Source organism: Aulonocara stuartgranti, assembly GCF_965226115.1.
Source record: "Aulonocara stuartgranti genome assembly, chromosome: 14".
NCBI classification, from domain to species: Eukaryota; Metazoa; Chordata; class Actinopteri; order Cichliformes; family Cichlidae; genus Aulonocara; species Aulonocara stuartgranti.
The window spans coordinates 13,723,602-13,748,456 of record NC_138950.1 but is presented as its reverse complement, the minus strand read 5'-3'; the positions used below and the strand labels follow the sequence as shown (position 1 = coordinate 13,748,456).

At 39.7% G+C, this 24,855-nt stretch overlaps 3 protein-coding genes across 8 annotated transcripts in view; 1 reads left to right on the top strand and 2 right to left on the bottom strand.

Annotated features, from left to right (window-relative positions):
* Positions 1-2,932: 2,932 nt before the first annotated feature.
* Positions 2,933-7,914, top strand: hspa8b (heat shock protein family A (Hsp70) member 8b). Of its 2 annotated transcripts, none has more exons than XM_082503014.1 (9): positions 2,933-3,464; positions 4,843-5,052; positions 5,136-5,341; positions 5,536-5,688; positions 5,804-6,359; positions 6,475-6,677; positions 6,769-6,967; positions 7,048-7,280; positions 7,373-7,914. In XM_082503014.1, exons 2-9 carry the CDS (start codon positions 4,848-4,850, stop codon positions 7,556-7,558), a joined length of 1,941 nt encoding a protein of 646 aa, XP_082359140.1. In that variant the 5' UTR covers positions 2,933-3,464; positions 4,843-4,847; the 3' UTR covers positions 7,559-7,914. The 2 variants fall into 2 exon arrangements, with proteins under 2 accessions (XP_082359140.1, XP_082359139.1); XM_082503013.1 differs by having other exon boundaries at positions 2,937-3,377.
* A 251-nt stretch (positions 7,915-8,165) lies between these two features.
* Positions 8,166-10,989, bottom strand: lim2.3 (lens intrinsic membrane protein 2.3). The gene is made up of 5 exons (XM_082503981.1): positions 10,916-10,989; positions 10,080-10,272; positions 8,670-8,819; positions 8,447-8,581; positions 8,166-8,373 (listed from the first exon to the last, which is right to left on the bottom strand). Exons 2-5 carry the CDS (start codon positions 10,252-10,254, stop codon positions 8,312-8,314), a joined length of 522 nt encoding a protein of 173 aa, XP_082360107.1. The 5' UTR covers positions 10,255-10,272; positions 10,916-10,989; the 3' UTR covers positions 8,166-8,311.
* Positions 10,990-17,456: 6,467 nt separating this feature from the next.
* Positions 17,457-24,855, bottom strand: part of LOC309688327 (roundabout homolog 2) — a 77,810-nt gene continuing 70,411 nt past the window's right edge. For 3 of the 5 annotated variants that reach the window (XM_082503969.1, XM_082503968.1, XM_082503971.1), the window contains 6 exons: positions 24,102-24,240; positions 22,008-22,330; positions 21,691-21,807; positions 20,147-20,293; positions 19,707-19,828; positions 17,458-18,290 (listed from right to left, as the gene is read on the bottom strand). In XM_082503969.1, the coding sequence (XP_082360095.1) occupies positions 18,279-18,290; positions 19,707-19,828; positions 20,147-20,293; positions 21,691-21,807; positions 22,008-22,330; positions 24,102-24,240 (860 nt within the window). In that variant the 3' untranslated portion in view covers positions 17,458-18,278. Of the gene's footprint in view, positions 18,291-19,706; positions 19,829-20,146; positions 20,294-21,690; positions 21,808-22,007; positions 22,331-24,101; positions 24,241-24,855 lie in introns of all 5 variants that reach the window. The other 2 variants (XM_082503967.1, XM_082503970.1) reach the window with 2 other exon arrangements.

The window sequence follows — 24,855 nt, the reverse complement described above, 5'->3', positions numbered from 1 at the left end:
GTGGTCTTCCTCTCCTTCTTACCCACCACTGTGTCTGGTCGGTTGGAACACCAACAAATCAGAATGTAGTTTGGTTATTATTCTGGCTGATGGTGGTTCTATACACACTACTTGTGCATTTTGGATTAGGGTTTGTTAAATAAATGAATGACATGATGTTATATGTCGTGTTTTGTTTTTACCTCATTTTCAGACATGTCACTGAACCAGAACCTGGCATGTTCAATTCAAAACCTCAGAAATGAATGAGAATGGGTGTGCTTGTTTTTTTTTCTTACCATGACTGTATATACTGTTAAGAGCTGGAAGATAATGTAAAGTCACCATATGTTTTCTATGCAAATGTATAATTTGTAAACTCTACCCACCAGGTGAATATAGTTTTAAAATACTTAGTTTTATGATGATTTTTAATCAAATGATTAAATAGTACTAACTTGATGTCACCTACTTCAAAATTTGTGTGTAAAAATAAATACCTCCCCCTTAACAAACTTAAAAACGGTTACCTTTAATGAGAACTTTAAAAAACTTGAATATGAAATGACACATCACCTCAGAACTTCTTCTAGTTTCTATGTTTTCTGCTGTGTTTTAAGACCATCTGGTCTTGGGTCATAGTATCCACAGGGATTTTCTGCTCAGCTCACAGACTCAGAATAAAAACATTTAAGCCAAAGGTGTCCTGTGTGCACTTTACTGACAGAGTTTCTCATTGTGGTTTATTAGGAAAAGGCTTTTTGGGCAACGGGGGATTTAATAGTGTGAGTGTAAGTCAAGTGGAAAAACTGCCTGTGGAACTGAGTGACAGCTCTTTCGCTGAATCCAACATTGCAGTAGGGTGACCAGATCTGAAGACCAGATATGAGTAGTATTATTGTAGTTTATTAGTGCTTTGTATTTTACTTTAATTCAACTTCCTAACTCCCTCTTAAATACATGCAATACTTTGAAGGGTTTGTTATTTTGTTTTTGTTTTTAAGAGCTCATGCAAGACCTTAACTATTCTTAACTATTGCTAATTGCTCTTCTATCAGGTAATCAAGTTCAGGTTTCTGTGACAATCTCATCCATTAACGAGCCACATATTTTTGGCTTATGTAACTGGCTTATATAAACTAGATACAGGACACTGTGTTGTTATGTGGGCAAAGTGGACACATGCCCAGGACCCTGGAGACAATAAGGCCCTCTGATAAGCTGTGCACTCCTCCTGTTCAGATAAGGACTCCAGCACTGAGACCAAACTTATTCTAGTTAAGTAAAACTAAACTAAAACAAGGAGAATGGTCCTCTTGAAATGTTCAAGATGACAGGAAAATAATTAAGGACAACATTTTAAGGGGCACCTGTCACTTATGGACATTGAAACTGAACTATGTGGCAGCTGGACTTTAGGAACTATTATATTTTAATTATTAAAAATTCTTGCTATGCACATGCATACTATTTACATAAAATACCACAACCACAGCCTAGACTCCTAAAACAAATGCTTTCAAAAGCTTGGAAAAAAAGGCAGTCAAGGTTGATGTATTTCTGAGGTCACTTGGGAAATCATTCCAGAATCTTGGTGCAAGGTCAGCAAAGATGCCCCTTTTGAAATAAGCTTGGGCTGCAGGTCTAGAATGATTGGGAAGCAGACTTTAATGATCCTGTGGCAGCAGGTGCAAAACCAATTAAAACTTTAAATACAGTGCCAAAAAGACGCCAAAAGATTTTTAAAATGTATTTGACTCCTTCAGGTTTATGTAATGTTCTGATTCTAAATGTATATATATATAATAAACATTATGAGCTGCAAGCATAATCGTATTACTGTATTGTGTAATTGTACTGGTGTATGTATAGGTTGCATTGTGTTGCATGTTCTGTGTCTGTGGTTATGAGAGGGGAAAGAAATGTTGCCCTTGTCATGTAGCATATATACACATTGTACTTTGGGGGAAAATTTGTCCCCCAAAGTTGACATTGAGTGATGATGAGCAGGTATTGATGTTTCTAAACAGGAAAATTAAGAAAAAGAGAATGCAGCAGCAGGGGAAATTCATTGTTTCATCCAGGAGTTGAAGCTGTATCACAGCAGATTTCATACATATATCAGTATGCCAGTGGGGTAGTTTGAACTCTTGGTGGCAGAGTGGGGACCACATCTGAGGAGGCAGAAATAACTTCAGAGCGCCTATTCATCTGGAGCAGTAGAGGTGGATGGATTGATCAATTGTCAATATTGTTGTTATTTAGTGGTCATTAAAATGTCTATAGAATCTAAAAAACTGATGATGATTCATTTCATAAGTCATGACACATTGTTCTCTACATAAGCTACTTTTATAAGTTAGAAGTATCCGTATTGGTATTGGCAATACTGGCCAAGTATTCGCTTAGTATCAGATCGCAGTAGCGCACCACTACAGAGCAGTGCCTAGCTGTGCGTCTGAGGTAAAATGGTAGTATTTCACAATTTGTGTATATAGTACTGGTGTGCTTTTTGAGCAACAAGTGCACTTGTTGCCTAATGTCTAATAAACTATGCTTCCTATGATGTAACTGGAAACTCCTTTTAACCCTTTGCTGTAACCTTCCACACAACCTGAAGAGTACCTCCTCATGAGTCAATGACAGCTTTCCTTGAGAAGTCTAAATCAAGTTTAATGCAATGGTCTGGTCAGATCTGTTTTTTAGGATCTAAAAATTAAGCTTGCTTTGAAAAGTTAAATGCTGCAAAATCAACCAGTGAAATTAAGCAGTGAAATTAAGCAGTTGGTGTGAATGGCTGAATTAGGTATAACTGAATCCAAGAAATATTTGTAACGCCGAAAGATTTTATAATGACACAAAGACTACAGATAGCAAGTTTGTGTGCTTAAATCTAGCAAATTTTCCACAATGAACAAAGAGGGAAAAGCTGCCTACAAGGTCACTTTTGCCCAGGTCGCCATATCAGGTAACTCACTCAATCAAAATAACTCCTTCAGGAGTACCTGAGGCGGGAACCTGTGGAATAATCCAGAAACTGTTTGGCACTGCTGGATCATTCTCCTCAGTGAGTTTGCTAGTAATTGCTAGAAACGAAACTTCAACTTTAGTTTTTTTTTTTCATTCTCTGTATTTTCCTGATAGCAACTGCTTTGGAAATCTGCTGACGGTATTTTTAATTGGACCGCTGGTCGAGGCAGTTGAAACTGACGGGAGAGGATTGGCCAGCATCGCTCCTCCTGTGTTCTAGAGAGTTCGGAGTGGGAATGATATTGAGGAGGTCCGGCCGCTCCCACACACATACACACACACTACTGACTGATACCGGGGATCAGGACCCGTCACACCCAGTCACTCAGGGCAAAGGCAACCTGCGCCACAGTAGGAAAACAACAGAGGTGAGTATAGAGAGGAGAAGCGTGTGGCATGCTGACGTCAAGTGGTTAGCGTCACGTTAACATCATTAACGGCTGCAGTGTTTTAAGGTAACATCTAAGCTAGTTGGTGCTTTTTTTTGCTGTTGTTTTGTTATTAGGTTTATCTTACTGCCACACATCCTTAAGTATGCATGTTAAGTGTAGCTTAACCGATAAGATGCTTGACAGTTAAAATGACAAACAACAGGTATAAACTGCTACTGCTGCTGCATGTTCCGTCTTACTCAAAACGGTCGGGATGAAGTTTCTAATATGCGTTAAAGTTACATAAAGTGGGAAGAAAGATCCAGAAAGTTCGCAGGCTTCTGAAGAATGAAAGGGCACGCCCACTCGCACTGCTGCTGATAGACTGGCATGTACTTGCTGCTGCACAGTCACTCTTTCCCATCATCACTCCCAAAACAAATGCAATGCAGTGTCCATAAACAGTGTTAGCGAAGCACATCAGTATAAACAAGAGTCAGTGCAATTTGCAAATAAAGTTGCTTTTCATTATCCAAAGCAAGCACCTGTATAAGTTGTCATATTTTGCAAATTAAGAATGCAAGCTAAAACCTACCCGTCATTATCTTTATCAATATAGGAATGTTCATGCGGACTGTAATAAAGCATAGCTAAAATCAACCCACTGTTAACCACAGTCCAAATATATTTATATATCAATCAGCTCTACTTTTTGCTAACCCAAGCCATAAAGCCCTGGCTCTTATCAAACTGCCAGTCTCCACATTTCTGCTGCACCACTACTGGCAGCATGCCCCACAGGAGGAACCCAGCCACCCACTGGCATGAAAAGTTTGTTATAATGACCTCCCATGTGGTTTAAGATTAGGGTATCATTACAGTGTGTTGGTAATCTGCTACTGTAGCAACAGTAAACATGGCTTTTCCTATTTAGCTGTTTTCCCAACATTTTCCACATAGTTTCACTCAGAAATGTATTGATAGAGAATCCCTTTTGTAGTTTATATTTTTGAGATTATAAAACAGAATATAGAATATTAGTGTCTTGTAATGGCCACTAGAGGTGATTTTGGATGGCGCATTCTTGTTAGACCAACAGCAGTCTGCACACTAAAAACACAGAGATAAAAATTTTGATTATAGGTGTCCAAATACCTTATTCTTGGAAGAGGCCCATGCTTTCCTGTCGTTCCTTATTAATGTAATAAAGGCACTTAATACCAAGTTCTCAGAAAGGAGGAGGCCTAGTAACAGGTGTGGTGGACTTAACTTTCACTGAAACCATTTGTTTGAACAGCTCAGACTCTGATAATAGCCTCATTACCCCATACTACAAGAGTGCATCATGGTATCCCCACCCCACCAGTGCTTAGAGCTTAAGTTACTCATCTGCCACATATCCACACTGTCACTTTAGTGCCAGTCTGTGATTAACAACTATAAATAATGATCTTATTCTCAGGAACCATGTCCAAGGGACCAGCAGTTGGTATTGACCTGGGCACTACCTACTCCTGTGTAGGAGTTTTTCAGCATGGCAAAGTGGAAATCATTGCCAATGACCAGGGAAACAGGACTACACCCAGCTATGTTGCATTCACTGACACAGAGAGGCTGATTGGGGATGCAGCCAAGAACCAAGTGGCCTTGAACCCAAACAACACAATATTTGGTATGCTTTTTTCCCCCTAGAAAATTCAAGAATAGAAGATGAGCTTTGATGTTTCTGCGTATTAATCCTTTATTGCTTCCCAGATGCCAAACGTCTCATTGGACGCCGGTTTGATGACAGCGTTGTCCAGTCAGACATGAAACATTGGCCCTTTACAGTGATCAATGATGCTTCACGACCCAAAGTAAAGGTGGAATACAAGGGTGAGGCCAAGACGTTTTACCCAGAGGAGATCTCCTCCATGGTGCTGCTTAAAATGAAGGAGATTGCAGAAGCATACCTTGGCAAGGTACTTCTGAGCAAAAAGATTTATAATCTTTTATTTTAAGTCTCTCTTTCCCAGCAAGACACAGAAATGTTAACAGCAGACTTCACTGCTTGTGTCATGTTTACTTTTACAGCCTAGATACCTCCTGGTTTAAAATCAACTAAAAAAAACCTGCTCATCACAGTTCTCATTGATAGTCTTATTAAAATTTCCAGACGGTAACAAGTGTCGTAGTGACTGTGCCTGCCTACTTCAACGACTCTCAGCGCCAGGCCACCAAAGATGCAGGGACCATTTCTGGGCTTAATGTCCTTCGTATCATCAATGAGCCCACCGCTGCTGCCATTGCCTATGGCCTGGACAAAAAGGTATGCTAGAGTTTTTTGATGTTGTGTAGAAAGCCCTAAAGTTTGTCTGAATAAAAAAAATAAAAATGTAGTAAATCCACAATCTACAAATTACGATTAAATGCTACATTTTTAGGTTGGATCAGAGAGAAATGTTCTCATCTTCGATCTGGGCGGCGGCACATTTGACGTCTCGATCCTGACAATTGAAGACGGCATCTTTGAAGTGAAGTCCACAGCGGGTGACACTCACTTGGGCGGTGAAGACTTTGACAACCGCATGGTGAACCACTTCATCTCCGAGTTCAAACGCAAGTACAAAAAAGACATTAGCGACAACAAGAGGGCGGTGCGTCGTCTGCGCACGGCATGTGAGAGGGCCAAGCGCACCCTGTCATCCAGCACTCAGGCTAGCATTGAAATTGACTCTCTGTACGAGGGCATCGATTTCTACACCTCCATCACCAGAGCCCGGTTTGAGGAGCTGAACGCAGATCTGTTCCGAGGAACCCTGGAGCCTGTGGAAAAGGCTCTCCGTGATGCCAAGATGGATAAGGCCCAAATCCATGACATTGTGCTAGTGGGGGGTTCTACTCGTATTCCTAAGATCCAGAAGCTCTTGCAAGATTTCTTCAATGGGAAGGAACTCAATAAGAGCATTAACCCTGATGAGGCAGTGGCCTACGGTGCAGGTATGGCCCCTGTGTGCTTAGAAATAGAACAACAACTGTCTTGCACTACAGAGCTACTAATGAGCAACATTTTAAAACTTGATTTCACTTTTCATTTTTCTTTTTTTTTCTGCAGCTGTGCAGGCAGCCATCTTGGCAGGTGACAAATCTGAGAATGTGCAGGATCTCCTGCTGCTGGATGTGACCCCCTTGTCTCTGGGCATCGAGACTGCTGGAGGAGTCATGACTGTGCTGATCAAGAGAAACACCACAATCCCCACAAAGCAGACCCAAACCTTTACCACCTATTCAGACAACCAGCCTGGTGTGCTCATTCAGGTAAAACTACAACCTCAGTCCCCTCTTCCATTTGTTTACTAAAATGTAAGACTGAAACATTGAAAATGCTTTTTTGATGTTTTGTCATCAGGTGTTTGAGGGTGAAAGAGCGATGACAAAAGACAACAACCTCTTGGGGAAATTTGAGCTCACCGGAATCCCACCAGCCCCACGTGGGGTTCCACAGATTGAGGTGACATTCGATATCGACGCCAACGGCATTATGAATGTGTCTGCAGTCGACAAGAGCACCGGCAAGGAGAACAAGATCACAATCACCAATGACAAAGGTAACTAGGAAGTGAACTGTATCCAGATTGTGAAAATCGAGTTCTTTGCATTTAAGCCATCTTATTGCTCTGCTACTCAGGTCGCTTGAGCAAAGAGGACATCGAGCGCATGGTCCAGGAAGCTGAGAAGTACAAAGCTGAGGACGACGTGCAAAGACAGAAGGTCTCTGCCAAGAACGGTCTGGAGTCTTACGCCTTCAACATGAAGTCCGCTGTGGAGGATGAGAAGCTAAAGGGCAAGATCAGCGACGAAGACAAACAGAAGATTTTGGATAAATGTAACGAGGTCATCAGCTGGCTGGATAGAAACCAGGTATGAGTTTGTGCTGAACTGTGATTAGAAACCTTGAAAACAAATGCTCAGAATAAACTTGCATTTGACTCCCTCTTGTTACTTCTCTACAGACGGCAGAAAAAGATGAGTTTGAACATCAGCAGAAAGAGCTGGAGAAGCTGTGCAACCCCATCATGACCAAGCTGTACCAAAGTGCAGGTGGGGTTCCAGGGGGCATGCCCGGCGGCTTCCCCGGGGGTGGTGCTGCTCCTGGAGGAGGAGGATCCTCCGGCCCCACCATCGAGGAGGTCGACTAAGCCGCAGCTTGAACAGATGTGCATGAGCCTGTTCCCTTTGTTCTTGAAACGTTCGTGTGAGAGTAACACCATTCATGTTATCGCAGTATTATGTAAATACTCAAAACCATTAACTTCCATTCTCTGTTGACTGTTTTGACTTTTTTCTTCTTCTTTTTTTTTTAACTTTGTTTTGTATGCCAGGCTTAAGGCTGTATCTGCACTGTGACTTTATTGATTAACAGTTTCTCTTGGAAGTGAAGTTCCTTTGAGTTTAGTTCACATTTGCATTCCCAGTGTTTTTCTGGGTTGATATATGAAGCTAAAACTGTTGTTTATTGCACAACGATTAGCTAAATTAAACCAAATGAAATATTTTCATGATTTCCGAGTCATTTATTTATTGCCTCAAAGCTTTTCTGTGAAATTGAGCAGCACTATGGAGTGTTTTCTCAGGCATGGCTTTCAGCCTGCACGTTTAAATCTGAAACTGCATCAAAGCCGATGACTAAGCAGACATGCTTGTAGTTTTTCAAGGCTTCCTTTGTGTTTTTGTGGGTAGTTTACCATCAAAGTTTATTTGCTGGTCCTGATAGTGTGCACAATAATAGAGCAGAGACAAGACAGGCAACAACATTTTTCTCATTTATTTTGCTTAGTCGTGACTACTTAAGATGTTGGAAAGTTCATGGGGGTGTATTGGTTCCTCTTGGTCGCAGGTTATGGACCATTGCTGGTACACGTGTGAGAACATATGTTGAAGTGTTCGGCAGGTCAGCGCGAGTTAGAGTTTCTTGGGCATTCGTGCATCCGGTAGGCACACATGTAGAAGATACCTGAAACAGGGTAGGGTAAATAGTTCAGTTAAAAATAAAACACATAACACTTAAAGCATCATGAGATCCAAACCTGAGAAGAACGTGAGCACCACTGCCACCCAGCCCATTATATAGGACCAGGAGAATCGCCAGCTGCCATAACGTTTGCCGTAGTAGTTCACCGTCACCCCTGTGTACACAGCCATCGCCAGCAACACAAAGAAGCCTGCACAAAAAGATAGCGTAAGTACCGGAGGTGCTAATTCTCTGCTATACCAGGAAAGCTTTTATATGACTGCATGTGAGGAGCTCACAGGAGATAAAGAAGAGGATGCCAGCTGCAAATGTCTTGTCAAACCCGTCGAAGGAGGAGTAGTGGATGAAGGCCATGACGCCAATCACAATGCCAATGAAACAAGCCAGCAGGGAAAGGATCATGAAGGCCCGGGTGGCATCCCAGTATGCTGTGAGCCAGAGCGAGACAGGCCAGACTTAATAAATGCAGACTTTAGAAGTATGTTTATTCTTTGTTACACATTCAGTTTGTGAAGTTATATGTTGCCTGTATTTGTGCTTGTCCTAATGTAGGAGACAGATCTAGCTTGCCATCTAGAGCATGTCAAAAAATGTGATGAAGTAAGAGAGAAAATGGAAAGCTGTTTTATGTTGTGTTGCTGGTGCAAATAAAAGCATATGAAGAAATCTCACACACAGGCTCCCCACCAAAAATAGATTTCCTAATAACATCTGTGCCACTAGTGTGACTCGCAACCTACTTGAGGTGGAAGCACAATTTCGCAGTCCCCCTGTATGGAGGACTGAAAGTGCCAAAGCCAGAAATAAATGAATAAATAATTCAATGCAAGCCTTTCGCGTCTTTATTATATTATTTTCAATTTTGAAATAGTTCCCTTATTTTTAATGCTCTTTTTACATCACTCCCCGCATTCCTACTTTATTACCAAACATCAAAATATGTTGTGGGTTCAGGGAGTTTTTTTATTTGTCGATCAACACTAGGTTCAGAAATGTTTGCCAACAAATAAAGCAGTTTGTCTGGATTGTGCACGCTTTTATGAGTGCACATAAAGAAGTGTAGATGTGATGTTTTCTCAGGGTGGGTTTCAAAGTCAAATAATTTTATATTTATGCAAACAGAGGTAAAAAGGAAAGGGGAAATGTTTTTAAAATGAATGTATCTATATTCATTAATAAATGTTATTAACCACTTAATTTTAGAGATAAATAATTGCTGGTGCTATTTAAAGCATAAATGTTTTGGCATTTTACAATTAGTTAATGGCTATATGTATTATTTTTTCATCTACTGTGATATTTTTTAGTCAGTGAGTCATTTATTCATTTTATTGATTAATTAATTTTTATTTTTACATTTTGGTTTTGTTTTTTTTTCAGATTGGGTTTTTAAGTTTCAGTCATCCCTACCCATGAACCTAAAGGGAGTAACCATAGTGAAAATTGGAACTAACAAAATATATTGATTAAATAACAAAGAAATTTTTTTTTTTCATCATTTTTTGTAACACCAAAGTATATTATTTTATTTTATTTTGGAAGTTTTGGTTCTCCATACTCATAAAGAAGAGAGGGGAAGTATTCCAGTGTTGATCAAGGTTCTGGACTAATTGTGAGCCAACTAAGACGTATTAATGAGGGTAAGCCTGTCTGTAGACATGCAGTGTAAGACAACCAGCAGGTCTTACCAATACTGTCTGTATGTGTCATGCATTTCCCAGGCACACAGTACCGCCACAGGCCCTGGTGCATGTAATTGCTGGAGTGCCGATACTGCATCCAGTAGTCAGTTGCCGTGGAGACAATGAGGAGTATGTTTCCAACTCCGGCACAGAACAACCCACCTCCCATGAAGCTGTACATCCTGCCAAAAAACACTGACTGACACGTAGACAAAAAACAGGTCAAGGCCTCACCACCACATCTGAGCCCCGGCTATACCAATTAGAGCAAGTACTTCCTGTTACAGAGAGGAGTAACAGTGGGCATGAATAAAACAATATCTAAATACATTCAGCGGCATGCCACAAATGCGATGCTGGAGCTATCGACAGATCTGATTGCATATATATGAAAAAGAAAAAAAGAACCGTCTTATAAGACATGAACAAGCAGCAGGCTCAATCTGACAAATCATTAACCTCTAACTCTGCTGCATCAGGAAGTGTCTATATCTTTAAAAGCACATGCAGGGCTGATAAACATTTTTCAAAGCCAGATATATTTATGTTAAATTATACCCAAGTCTGCCAAACATGGTACAGTGAACAGTGTGTAAATGATGCACACGAGCTCGGGAATTTTATTCCATCTAGATTCAGTGGTGCATCCGTAACACATGGCATATTGTTTAAATATTTTATATAAAGTGGGCTTTTCCACTCTGTTTTAAATTTAATTGAAGTGAAATTTAAGAGAAGCAAGGATTCACCCACTGAACTTAATTCAAACAACACTAAAAAGGACTTTCTTATTCCATACAAAATACAGTTAATTGCACTGTGTTTCCATATTGATCACATACCTCTTTTTCCCCTTAGAAAAAGTCAGAGATTCCAATAATTCGGGTTGTCAAAGCACGGAGGAGCCCAATATTGCCCAGGATGGCAGGAAAGTTTTGTTTGTGCATAGGAAACCAAGCGAACAAACGGGCTGACGGAACAATGGAGCATGCTGAGCCACAACCAATCACAGAGGATGAGTTTTGTGTTTTAGGGAATCTGCTGAAAATACAAAACCGTTAAAGCGCTGCGCACATCTCGGCAATACTGATGACACAGGGCTTTTAATTCAAAATGCTCCACAACCATACACAGCAAACCCGTGGCCTGCGCTGCTCAACCATAGTACTGTTGAAAGAGAGATTATTTAACATAGTGCAAAATGTAGAAACAGAATCCTCTGCAGTGTTGAATTATGTAATGTGACTTTGGTAAATCATTTTGCCCATTATTCACATGTTAAAGTTTTGTTTTTAATAAATATTGGGCTCTTTCTCTCTTCAATATAGACTTTCATAAAATTCAAATTGTACAACTCACAAAAACTTTTATAAGGCTCATAACATAGATGATAAATCAACCATCTCATCATCATTTTAGTTCCACTAAAATGTTGAAAGTACAAATTATGATCATCTAAATAAATTTATATACACACACACACACATATATATATATATATATATATATATATATTTATTTATTTATTTAGCACTAGCGAGCCCAGAGGAATTCATTTAATTATAGATGAAATAAACAAAATAAATTGCTGGACCATATGCATGCAGTTGGCGTGAAAGCGTGATGAGTGTGGCTAATAAAACTGTATAATGTGGGTGAAGAAGCTGCAGCACAAGTGGTTTATCTTTGCTGTAGCACCTGGCAGAAAGAGCGGGCTGTAAAAGAGAGGGTTGCGTGTCAGAAATTAATATTTCATTCGGTTGCTTGATAGTGTAGCATATTCTATACGAAAAGGTGTTACTGTTGAAAGAGTCAGGACAGATGAGTTTCTAATCAGGAGCACAATCAGAGGGTCAATTATGAAGAGTTTGTTTTCCAAGAGTTTGGAATAAATAAGTAAAGCAAAGCAAAGTCATTCCAAGTCTGGCATATTTCTTGTCTTAGCTCTTCCTTTCCTGTATCGTTGATGGTGTGTTTTGACGCCTCAGTATCGAATGAAGGCCAAAAAGCAAAATAGGTCTCAGGCTTTTTCCAGTGGGTTCTCCAGTTAGGCGTAGCCACCCTTAATAACTTGTGATGCACACCGAGTCACTTTGTTCTGGAGGCAGGTCTGAAATATGACAGAAACCACTCAGTTCAGAAAAGACAAACAAGAGTTACACCTAGCAAGTGTCCAATGTGGAAAGAGTGAAGGCAGACGTTAACGTAGCACACAACTAATTATTTATTGGTACGGTTACTTAGAATAGAATAGAATAGAATAGAATTCAACTTTATTGTCATTGCACATGCACAGGTACAGGGCAACGAAATGCAGTTTGCATCCATCCAGAAGTGCTTAGTGATATAGATATATTACAATATATATTAGCAATAATATAGATATGTAAGTATATTACAGAAATGGGTCTATTATGGTATGTTATAATGTACACGGTATGAAGTATGTTGTGAATATTCTATAACTATAAGTATGTACAGGCTGTAGTGAGTACAAGCTATGTACAGGATATGGACAGGATATAAATATGAAAAACTATACAGAATATGAAATAAATAACTTTACAGAAATCTGAGATATACAGCTATACAGAAATGGGAACTATGCAAGTTGTAAACAGTTGTAGGGTTAAAAATTATTGTATGTACAGAATGATTGTTTACACAGGGCTATACAGTAGTGCAGTTAAGGTAAGTGAGGGTGTGGATAATTTCTACAGAGGCTATATAAAGTGCTAGTGGTTGTGAGTGGTGGTTCACTCCATGTTATTATTGTGTGTTTGAGGGTACAGTTGTCCATTGTGTGTGTGTGTGTATGTTCAGTCCATGAGTTAACGTGAGTTAACGTGGGTCAGATGTCAGGAGGCAGAGTTCTTATTCACAACACAATAAAAAAAAACAACCTTTGAACTTTTTTTATAAGGACAGGAGGGAAACTGTCACACTGTGATATGTACATGTAGATTTAGGCCCATGAGGAGACGCCTAAATTCTTAAAAACTCAGCACAATCTCTCTAACAATAAACAAGATAAAATACATAAGATAATAAAAAAGATCTAAACAATTTAACTTCCTCAAACTGAATCATATTTTATATCAATCTCAGCTCTGTCCCATCTGGTGTATCCAAATCGTGTTTAACCCCACATAACAGAGCTATAAAAACATGACAATAGTAGTTAATTAACAGTAGTTAATAGTTTGAGTCATGCTGAACAATGATGGAATTTATTTAAGCATAATGTGTAAGAAAATAAGTGGGTGGAGTTTATGTAAAGGTGGTTATTTAATTTCTTTAGTCAGAGTCACTGGCTATTTCCATAAAGGTCATTTAGAGCACACACAGGTGTACACAATGAAAATGGATTCAGCAGACTGGTTCAGCAGCCTGGTTCAGCATTGTTCATTAGTGAGCTTGGCCTGCACAGGACCACTGGTAGCACAAGAATAGGATAAAATCCATTTATGAAATATTTTGTTTGAGGATTGTTTGCATTTCAATCATTTTATTATGGTTTACGCAAACCCCTTTTAACATATTTATGTTTATTCAGAGCAAATTTAGGTTTTAATGCAATCTATAAAACTCAAAGGTTGAACCCATGTTAAATGTGTTGGTACTAACATGTCTGCTGCTGTGACATCTTCAATCAAGTAGCACAGCAGCAGTTATCTTCATATCCCCCTTGACAATGAGCTTCAAAGGACAACAAGCTAATATGTCTGTACTTTTAGTTGCTATAAATACAAGTGGACCTGCTCTGAATTTAATCCTAATTTCACAAAAAGCATTCACACATTTAAGTTCTCGAGCATTTACTGGGAACCATGTAAAGGAAAAGGTAAATAGTATAATAGTAACTGAGTAATAACTGAGTCAAAGGCCATCACATGCTTGACTCAGTTATTACCACTAGGTGGTGCATTTTATTTAATCTTGCACCAAACACTGACTCATTAGCTGCATTTTGACTTACAGAAATATACCAATGTGCTGTACTCTTAATTTTCTCTTAAATGCACACTAACTTACCTACCTATATTAGGTTTACATTGCAGTTTGGGTATCCAATGCTCCATACAGTAAGTAAGGTTAATGTATTAATGTCATAGTCCCGGGTCTGTGACCCAGTGTTTTGAGTTTAGTGGGTTTTCTAGTTTTGTTTGCTTATGAATCCTACGGTTGTGTAATGTGTATATTGTTTCTTGTAGTTCTCCCCTTGGTATATTTAGTCTTCTTCTGTTATACATTGTGTTAGAATAATTCCTCCCTCATTGTTCCCCATCCTCTTGTGTCTTGTTTCCTGTGTTAGTCATTGATGCCTCCCTGTGAAGTCAGTCTTGTCTCGTTGCTAAGCTGTCTTTTTCGCTCTCATCACTCAGTGTCTCTTCCCAGTCTCCTCTTGTCCTCTGCCAGATCGTTAGTTCTCCCCCAATGTGTCTCATCCATGTTCCACGTTCTCAGCTTCAGGTTTCATGTTTCACATCCTTAATGTTTAGTTTCTTCCCAGTTTAGTGTTAGTGAAAGTCTTTGCCTTTTGTTTTGTGTTTTGTTTGATTTTGTGCAGCCTTAAAATGTGGTTTGCTTTGGCTAAATTTAGTCCTACTGTCCGCTTTTGGGTCCTTACTTCAAATACATGATGTGCGCCTGCAGATGACAATTAATCCCACATTGATTGGATTTTTACTATTGCCCTTCACATATTAAAAATCCCCTATACAAAAAATAGTGTTCGCTATTGTTAACTAAAGCACTCTGTTGTGTACACATTGATGCATGAACAGGTCTAAACACTTAAACTGTTTTTACCTTACTCTGGGAAAGCTTCTTCAAATTCATCTTCAGTCCCTATTCAAAACGGGTTACTTTTGCTCGTACATCACAGCCACTTTGTGCTCCAATTTCCAGTTGTTTATATTGTAGTTATCATGCATGTGCACTTTTTTATATAGACGAGAAGAGAGAACTACATTTCCAACAAGGGAAAGTATCGTTCTACAGCTAAAAATGACAAATCTACTGTCGACCTAATGTTGTACATTTTTAGATACATGTGAAGTGGTCTCTTTTACAAACTGAGCCTGTGTGCGTGTGGGAGGGGTCAGCAAACCACACAGACCCTAATCCACGCAACAGGGCTAAAAGCATAAATTTGTCGAACCCTTCTAAATTGCATAACCTATTCAAATTGCATCGGATTACCATTATCATCCTAGCCTGGTGGGACCCAGCGTGTATTTGCCGAAGGCAATGGAGTCCAACTCGCTTTCCACGCCATCCACTGTCTCCCTGCCAAAACACTGTAGTGCTTCCACTAATAAGATCTGCACAAAAGAGGCACATGCAGCAGCTGACGGTGCAGACACGAGGAAAAGCCTTTTATATCTCGCTGCTGTCACGTTTCAGGAAACATACAGAAAGATGAAGGCTTCCTCCGCTCATTAAACCGCATTCAAAAACAGGCATTTTCAGAATACTGCAATCCGTAGAAGGCATCAAATCACACACAGTGTAGTATTAGACATTTTACAGGGAGCATGATATAACAATATCCAAGTTCATTCAAACCTCAGGGACATTTCGCCATTTTCCTTTTTCCTCACTCTGCTCTTTAAAACCTTCTCCTGATCACATTGCTTGCATTACAAAATGGTTGTGTTTAAATTATTCAGGGTGTCTTTAATCGTTATCAATCATTATTTAAACATACAAAGTCCAAGATGATTTCTTTCAGTTTGGTTCGAATTTATTTTTATCGTTCACAAGGTCAGCCCAGCAATCTATAGACTTCCAAGGAACCTTGAGAGGACTGTTGTTATGTATTAGGTGTGTATAAACAAGGCTAAATTGAGAACAATTGAATTCAGTCAGCAAGCACTTGGCAGCAGTGGGGAGAAAGAACTGTCCTTTAACAGGAACTGACTGAATGAAGAGGTAAGAGACGCATAAAGAGACAACATATAGCAAACAGGACAATAATGCACACCACACAACATGTTAATGACATGCAGCAGCCTCATAGGGAAAACAAAGGGAGTTAAGAAATTCTCAGTGCACTGGAGTTCCTCCAGTGGCCTGAGCCTACAGCCATAATTACTGGCCTAGTCACACTAGAGAAAAAGTAGGGCAGTAACCTCCAAGGAACTAGGAAAAGTCAGCAGGTGCTGTTGGTTACTGCATTGAATCTTTCAGCATTTTGCAAATACTTGCAGTGACCAACTGTTTACCCAGAGGCTGAGGGTGTTGCATGCTCATGGGATATCATTTTTGATTGGAGGTTGCACAGGTCGCCTGGTGGGAAGCAACCTCTGTGTAAACAATTACAGTCTAACTTGGACCGACTGCAGTTGCTCTCAGGCAGATTGGAGAAGTTTGCGACTAATTGCCATCTTATTTATAAATGCAGACGGATTGCCAACACAGTCACTGAGTCAGACTATACCGATGAACATAACCTATCTGCAACGTGTCTATTGGCAATTGGGGACTTGACTCAGCTGGTCCCTAATTGGTAATATTCATAGACTACATAAAAATAAGTGGTCTGTGTTACTTTGCAGTTACATTGCTTTGCAGAATTCACATTAATGCAAATTTCTGTGCACGTAGACAGCAACAGATGTCAATTGCCATAATACCACAAACAGATTTCATGTAACTGTTAAATGGATCCCATGCAATCTTGTTGCTGTTCTGTCATCATCTTGATGCTCCACAGTTATTTAAAGGCATCAACTAAGAGTAGTCGCACAAACCTGATCCCCATTTTTCAATCAACCATTTCAAAGGCAGTGAGATCAAGTTCATTTCACACCGCTGCAATAATTTTGGTTATTGTGGTTATTGTGCTCCCAAACCTCTTTTTTTTCTACAGTGGCTGTACCAAGAATGGTTGAGAGTCCCACAATCCAGCTCCACCTATAAGTTTGATCAAAAAGGTAATCTTGAAGATAAACATTCACAAACATTCCCATATTAGCGGCTTTAAACTAAATGCAAGCGTATTGTTATTTATTGATTAGTGCATATATTACTGTTTACCACCTCAGTTTACTGTGTTAGTACTGCTGAGATGTACTAATTTAAGTAAAACACAACATACAGGTGAGGAGAAGCTTTGCAGGTGTTAATAATTTATTTTATTTGCACAAAGCCAATTCACAGCAGCAGTCTTCTCGGGATACTATTGTATCACACAGCAAAGCTCCTGCGTCCTGGAGAGAAAGAACAAAAGAAAGCACACATTTCATTCCACTTAAACATTTAGAAAATGTGTGCTGTTTAATTAATAATTTACATGCTTGATTTAGCATAGCTTTTTAACTTCATGGTAAATTTCTTGTCTCATATGAACCCCTCAGACTCGCTTGGATTTAATAAGGTTTTTATTTTGATCTTTCGCTACCAAATACTCATTATGAGTTTGGCCGTTAAACACAGTTTGGTGACTCTTTAATGATGACTGTGGATATCGTTATCGAAAAGCAAAAATACGGCATTAAATCAACGCTCACTCATGTGTGCACATAAAGAGGGCCGAGTGTGCACAGATCACCATCATTCAGTATAACTCAGAGATAGATGGAAACGTTTTTCTAACAAATGCTTTATTGGTCGGTTTAAAAATGAACACACCGGTGATCTACAGGAGTACCACGGTACACAGTCACACAAAGATTACAGAAAAAACAGTAGCACACACAAACACAACACACATGCACGCGCACGCACACCGACATGATGGGTTATTAGCACATTATCTGCCTCGTGACGTCTCCCATCAGTATGGTTTGATGGTTCAGGAGTAAACAGAAGATACATTCAATAATCAGCTGTACAACAATGTAATACTTGGATTCAACCCTACCCACCCCCACAATTTGTTAAAAATACAATATTTTCCCGCAGATCTGCAGATTTTTGTAATATATTTAACCATATCTTTTAAAAAAATTGGAAAGATGTCTATATACACAGAGGAGGAGTAACGGAAATCACAAAAAATAAAGATTAAACCAATAAAATAAGATTAAAAAAAAAAAGAATAGAAATAGTTTGTGAAAAGGCAGATGGCAAGCCTCGACACGTTCCCTTTTGTCTTCAGTTTTTCAGCAGATACCATGGCAACAGATTGATGGTTCGCAAAGACGGGAAATCAGGGAGGAAAAATGGACGGTGTCACATGGCGTAATCGGCGACTGTCTACATGAGATTCTGGAAAGAAAAGACACAACAAAGATTAATGGGACAACAGTGTATGACTGCACAGATCAGCATCATTTAAATACAGTTTACAACAAGCACGAGCCTGAATGATTGAATGATCTTTTTGAAAGCTGAGGCTATATATGATATTTTATCTGCAGTTGTTTAGTGGGTAGTGCATGAAAACTGCTCATTCTTTAAAAAACTGTTTAAAAAAGACAAATTGCTAAAATTAATATACTTTGAGGAATCCCAAAAACAATAACTCAGATGACATTGTGTTTTTTTTAGATGTATTTCTTAAATGTTCCCAACTATATTACATTTTATTCCCAAAGACTCTGAAAAAAAATATATACACCAGATATATTGAATCATATCTCAATAACAGGCACCAAATCATGCTCCGAAAATGAGATTTGAAAAGTGATTGTGGACATACCAGGCAGGGGGATGGCTAGAAAGTAAGAGGATTATATTTGGGCACTTCAACTTCACCACACTCCTTACAATTAAGGCCTCACTCACACAGGACTAGAGACCAGTTGGCAAACCTCTTGGTCGTTTGGGAAAAATGTGTGTCCCCTGATTCATTTCTGTTGGCCAGTGATTGCTGGCAGTCACAAAGTGAAATTAGCCGCAACCAAAAACCTTCTTGTAATTTCTTTAGTAGCTAGCAGACAGTCACACGTCTGCACACTGAGTGGCAGTGAAACTGGAAAGAAACTTGTGTTTGACCCAATGAGCAAGCAGTTTCACAGCCAGACTACTCCTCTTTGTCACATCGGTAAAAACGATAATCTCAAGGATGACATCACTGGAGCCACATCCATCTTTTATTCTGTCTATGCAACCACGATGTTTTAAAAAAAAGTGCAACTGTAACTTTGAAGGCAAACATTCTGCATTTTTAGTTTGTGTCATGCTGTTCACAGTTAGTTAGCTATGCAAACTACGGGAGCAATCACAGAGAGGTTTTTTCCCTAGTGACCTGTGGCTGTCAGAGCTCAGTCACGCAGTCTCTAGGGCTGTGACTGAGCAAACAACAAACAGGCTAAACTTTTAAGCCTAAAGATAGCGACTTTAATTAGAAAAAGACAGATTTCAGGGAATGAGTGCGTTGCATACTCATTGGTAAAGCATAGAATTATTTCAACTGTATCTATTCACCTGTCTGTAGGTCTTTTTTAGGTTGTTTAAAAATCACCACATTTATAGATATATACTTCTACTTTGGATTCAGAGATTTTCCTGAGAAACTGCAGTACTTTTTTGAGTTTTAGATAACTATTTGTATCTCTCCTCTAAAACCTGCAGTAAACTTTTGCCATTCACTGTCTCAGCCTGCCCTCAGGTTGCTGTTGAACGGACTGTGCACCACATTATAAAGGCTATGTCTGTTCAGTGGTTTCAGCCCCAGTGTACCTCATTTCTCCTAAGACCAGCACTAGATGGTTGCTGAAACACTCCTCCACCAAGGGACCCGTAGTTTGACGTCTGGACGTTGGGCACGATGCTTGACTGTCCGTACGGGATTACATTCTCATCTGCAGATGACAAACAGATAACTCAAAGTCACAGCTGTATTTATATAGGTTAAACCCAGAGTGATGGAGCACAGTGCAAATAGACCCCCTGCTACTAAAAGCAAGGCTGCTTGACTATGGGATGATAAGTGTGCAAACATTCGGTGGCAGTTGTTTCTTTCTCAGCCCAAAGGGATTTGCATGGAGCATCACAATAACATTAATACATATCAGTTGAGGTCCAGCTGTTGAAGCTAGGCGGCATGCGATGCAAAGACAGATGTTGCTCTTTTATCTTTTTGCTGAATGATGCTCCAGGATGCTGCATTATGTGCTTACCCTGCGATAACCACTTTGTAGATCCTCTCCTCTTCTGTAGAGTGGGTGAGTCACTCCCCTCTTTGTCTGCTCGACTGCGGCTCAACACATCAGCCAAGAGCTGCAGGGAGTCATCTGTGCGGAGAGGAGCCGGTGGAGGGGGGAGCTCTGCGCATGATTGATAATTGATGATTAAAAAAATAAATAAACAGAGTATTTTGACTTTAAAGAAATAGTTTGACATTTTGGGGAAAAGACGCTTAATTGCTTTCTTGCCAAGAGTTAGATGAGAGGATACCACTGTCTGTTTATTATATATGAAGCTAAACATAGTAGTGCACACAGTAATCTTTGCACAAAGACTGGAAACAGTAGGGAATGGTTAACTTAGTGCTGCTCTAAAGCAGCAGCAGCAGTGCCTCTAAGGCTAACTGATTATATCTTGTTTGTTAAATTAGTTAACTACAAATGGCGATTTTACATGGTGCTATTAGCCAAATTCACAGAAGAGAATGCATTATTTAAAACTCTCAGGGAGTAAATTAACGATCATATTTGCCAAAAAGTTACTACTTTATAAATAAGCTTTACTAAACATTTACAAATATCAGAAAGAACAGAAATAATCCAAAGTGAATTCTTGCACTTGATTATGAAGTCTGCTGCCATGCTAGCCACTCTGGGGTGCTTTACTGGGATAAGTGCTAACACCAGAATGCTGTTATGCTCACAATAATAATGATGACCTTCCGAGGGGTCGCCAAGTATAATGTTCGAGGTATTGAAAGTCTTAAAGCAGTATATTAGCATAATGATATTTGTTAATTAACTGTAAGGTGTGATAAGTTAGATAACTTATAAAACTGAATAGACTATGGTGCCTTATATTCACCAAAGCAATTAGAATCCAGTCTCTGGGGAAAATGAAGGTCAGGAAAAAATCAAACAAAGTCAATTTGGCAGTCCAGCCAGCAGCTGTTGAGATATTTAAGTCAGTTAACTACAAAACATCACAAATTGATTTGTGAACTTACATTTGAAAGGCTGAAGTTCAGTAGGCAAAGGCATCACGTTGCATTAAAGACTATAAACTCTTTAGAAAGATGTATACAGAGGCCATAAATTAAGTGTACCCTGTTCTTTGGACTTCTATATAGCTCGTCAACCTTCAGCAGCAAAAGAGCCAAAAGAGCCATTTTAGCCCCAAATTATTTTTTTTTTACATAATTATTTTTCAAAGCTTGTGGGAACAGCAGCTGAAGGGCTAAAGAGCCGCATGAGGCTCGTAAACCACAGGTTACCAACTTCCGTTCTCTAAAATCAGACTTCTTTTTGAACCTGTGAGACTCGCCCCCTGCTGGCCACTAGAAAGAATTCACATTTGAGCCACTTCCTCACTGGCTTCTCTTTTCAGATCTGGAGGCTACAATCATTTTTATACACAGTCTTAATTGGTGACCGAACACTCTAACAGAGCACTCCAGAGAGCCAAGCTGCCAGAGTGGTTAATATGCCTCATTCAGCCTAAAACAGAAATTAGAAGCATGCGGTGGAGCACATCATACCTGCTTCACTCTGCAGATCTCTCTTGTTTGGTCCATCCTTGGGCGTTTTCTTCTTACTCTTGGATCTGTGCGCCGGGGCTGTGGGGCTCGACTCTGCAGCTGTAACAGGAAATTGTCCTGACGGGAAAGAACACTGATGTCATCCTCAGGAACACGAACAGGGAAAACTAAGAAACGCTGAGCGCCACTCTGAATAAATGCAACATGATTTTCGTGTACAAATTCTCTCCGTTTAGTTACATCATAAACTAAATTATACATGACACTATGTGGTTGTGTGTGGATGCTGTGAAGCATTAAGCTGAATTCAAACTGACCTTTACCAAGGCTTTCCCCCTTGAAATCATCTACCCACTGGCTAGTGCGGTATACCTCACTGCCATCCTGGGCCTTCATGTTGGTAAACAGATCGGGGTTAGACTGGGAGACCAAGTGGTGACGTGCCAAGAGGTCAAAATGCTGCAGCCGTGGACTGTCATTAGGCTTGGATGCATCTTGCTGGTGGGGAGATGTCAAAGTTGCAGTGTAGGACAGCTCATCTGGTTTAGAGGGCAGGCTGGGGAGTTCCTCCCTGGAAGTGTCCATCAGGTAGGTTCGGGCTGGCAGAGGAGGACACCAGTCATCGTCCTCCTCCTCAGAGCTAAGGGACAAGAGAAGGCAGTGAGTGTGCATCTTTGAGGAAATTACCACATATAAAAACTAGCTTATAAACAACAGTCCAGATGTGAGTGAATGGCTGAACTAACCACCAATCCGTGTCATCAGTTTAAACTAATCATGTTTTACTGAATATTTTAAGTATCATACGGTTTTGTGCAAAAGTCTTGAGCCACCCTTTATCTCTTTATAATTTGCCAGGATGGTATTAGATGGTTGATAAAAGGCTGATGATAATTTTCTGTGTTCATAATTCCATCAATTTTGACAATATCTCCAACACCACTGGCTGGAATGCTCCAACCCATGACAGAGTGTCCACCATGTTTTAAAGATGGCTGTAGACACTCACTGTTGTGCCTCTCTTCTTTGGGTTCATTAGTCCATTCAAGTTCTCGTTTGAGTTGTGGCAAGCACCAAGCAACCAAAAAACGTTGCTTTGAAAGTGGTCAGGTACAAGGAGTAGTCTGAAACACGCCACGGTAAAAAACCAAAAACCTTTGAAAACCCTCCAGAAAGCCAGCACTTTAGAAAGGAAGGGTGACTCAAGACTTTTACAAAGTACCGCACAGTATTAAACAATCAGAGATGTAAAGCTACCTGCTGTGGCGACAGAAAAACAAAAGCAATGTAATGTTTTTTTACTCCCATGAACCTGCATTTTATTCACACAGACAACTAAGTTCAAACATTCGGTATGTTTGAACTTATAAGTAAAATATCAGCTCATTTAGAACTTAATGCCAGCCTTACTTTTGTTGAAGTGGGATCGTTAGAAACTGAACAAATTATGGAAAACAACATTTTTTTTTAAATTCACTGTTTACTTTTTTCCTCATAGCAGAGGCTTCACAGACCAGCATGTTGAGAAAAGTGTTTTGCGCTTACAGCTACTACAGATGCGTGCGTTTACTTGTTGATTTTTCCGTCTATGAGGATTTTGTGATAATCTGCAAACTAAAACACACAAATGTCAAGCTGCTAGATCACACAAGCTTGTAACATGTCAAAACAAACATCTGGTGTTGAGATACTTCCAATAACTGTGCACAGAAATACCACTAACACCACTATATATATAAAAAATATTCAAATCAATTCAGTTTTATTTATATAGCACCAAATCACAACAACAGTCACCTCAAGGCGCTTTATACTGCAACTTAAAGACCCTTCAATAATAATATATATTAAAAAAATAATAACCTAATTTCAAGTCCTTGTGGGAAAAGGGAACCAGTGTAGCATTCCCGAAGACCAGAGCCACCTCCATAATTTCTGTTGTCACTTCAATGCCGTCAGGGCTAATTTAATGAACGATGTGTCATTGAAAAGGCAAAGTACTAATCCACCCTGTCAGATGGTGGCTAATGTCGTTAGGAAAGACACGGCACAGTCAGACCAGCCCTCCGATATGTCCGCAATCTAATCTGTCAGAACTAGTTAGAGTGGACGCTCCCTTCTGCAGCCCCAAAGCACGATCTACTCACTGCCCGCAGACACAGCTGTTAATGTGAAAACTCCCCAGACTCCAAACTTCACTCAAGTTTTGCTTGGCAGTCACAGCACAGTTCTGGGGCAGTTTTGATATCCATCTGCCTTAACTGCCTCTGTCATATAGGTGAAGGCAGAGGCCTCCATGCTAAAAATAAACTGACTGATCACACAAAAATAAATGCCACTGTTCTTGGAGGGGGGTAAAGAAGTGGCCTTAACAACAACCTGACATTTAACAGTGCAGTGATTTGTCTCACCTGTGCTGCTCATCTTCTTTGTGTGTTTTTGTATGGTGTCCATCTTTATTGGTGGGAAGAGGTAGAGACAAGACATCCACCCAGGTGAGAGGACCTGACTTGGATGATGTCCCAGTAGACCTCTGCTTTACCAGTTTGTCTAAAAGAAACCCCAAACAATGTGTGAGCCATAATCGTTGTGTTACTCGTTTCCACACTAAAGCTCAAACTGCTTGCTAAGTAAAGGTTTTTAAATACGTCCTTTCTGTGTCCACAGCTGTTAGCGCCTCAAAGAATTTTCCTTTTACTGACCATTTTATATCTTCAAGGGCACCTTAAGCTTCTGTAGAATCACTGGATATCAAAAGGAATGAAGCACTTAACCTCCGCATACCTTTCCATTCACACAGTATGTTTCAAAGTTTCAGAGCATGGCAGGCTTATTCACAAAGCACCTTTCAATAAGCCAATTCAAAGCCCAGGATATTGGATATAAAAGGGCATTTAAGTACAGGGAGTGCAGAATTATTAGGCAAGTTGTATTTTTGAGGAATAATTTTATTATTGAACAACAACCATGTTCTCAATGAACCCAAAAAACTCATTAATATCAAAGCTGAATGTTTTTGGAAGTAGTTTTTAGTTTGTTTTTAGTTTTAGCTATTTTAGGGGGATATCTGTGTGTGCAGGTGACTATTACTGTGCATAATTATTAGGCAACTTAACAAAAAACAAATATATACCCATTTCAATTACTTATTTTTACCAGTGAAAC

What these genes read in the sequence shown, in the direction of transcription:
- lim2.3 (XM_082503981.1), bottom strand. Translation starts at nt 10,254, where the DNA reads ATGTACAGCTTCATGGGAGGTGGGTTGTTCTGTGCCGGAGTTGGAAAC. An exon ending in CATCCTCTTCTTTATCTCCT is followed by an intron (nt 8,582 to 8,669) that starts GTGAGCTCCTCA and finishes CTTTTTGTGCAG; the next exon opens with GCTTCTTTGTGTTGCTGGCG. An exon ending in GGTGCTCACGTTCTTCTCAG is followed by an intron (nt 8,374 to 8,446) that starts GTTTGGATCTCA and finishes ACCCTGTTTCAG; the next exon opens with GTATCTTCTACATGTGTGCC.
- hspa8b (XM_082503014.1), top strand. Translation starts at nt 4,848, where the DNA reads ATGTCCAAGGGACCAGCAGTTGGTATTGACCTGGGCACTACCTACTCC. An exon ending in GGCAGTGGCCTACGGTGCAG is followed by an intron (nt 6,360 to 6,474) that starts GTATGGCCCCTG and finishes TTTTTTCTGCAG; the next exon opens with CTGTGCAGGCAGCCATCTTG. An exon ending in AGCCTGGTGTGCTCATTCAG is followed by an intron (nt 6,678 to 6,768) that starts GTAAAACTACAA and finishes TTTTGTCATCAG; the next exon opens with GTGTTTGAGGGTGAAAGAGC.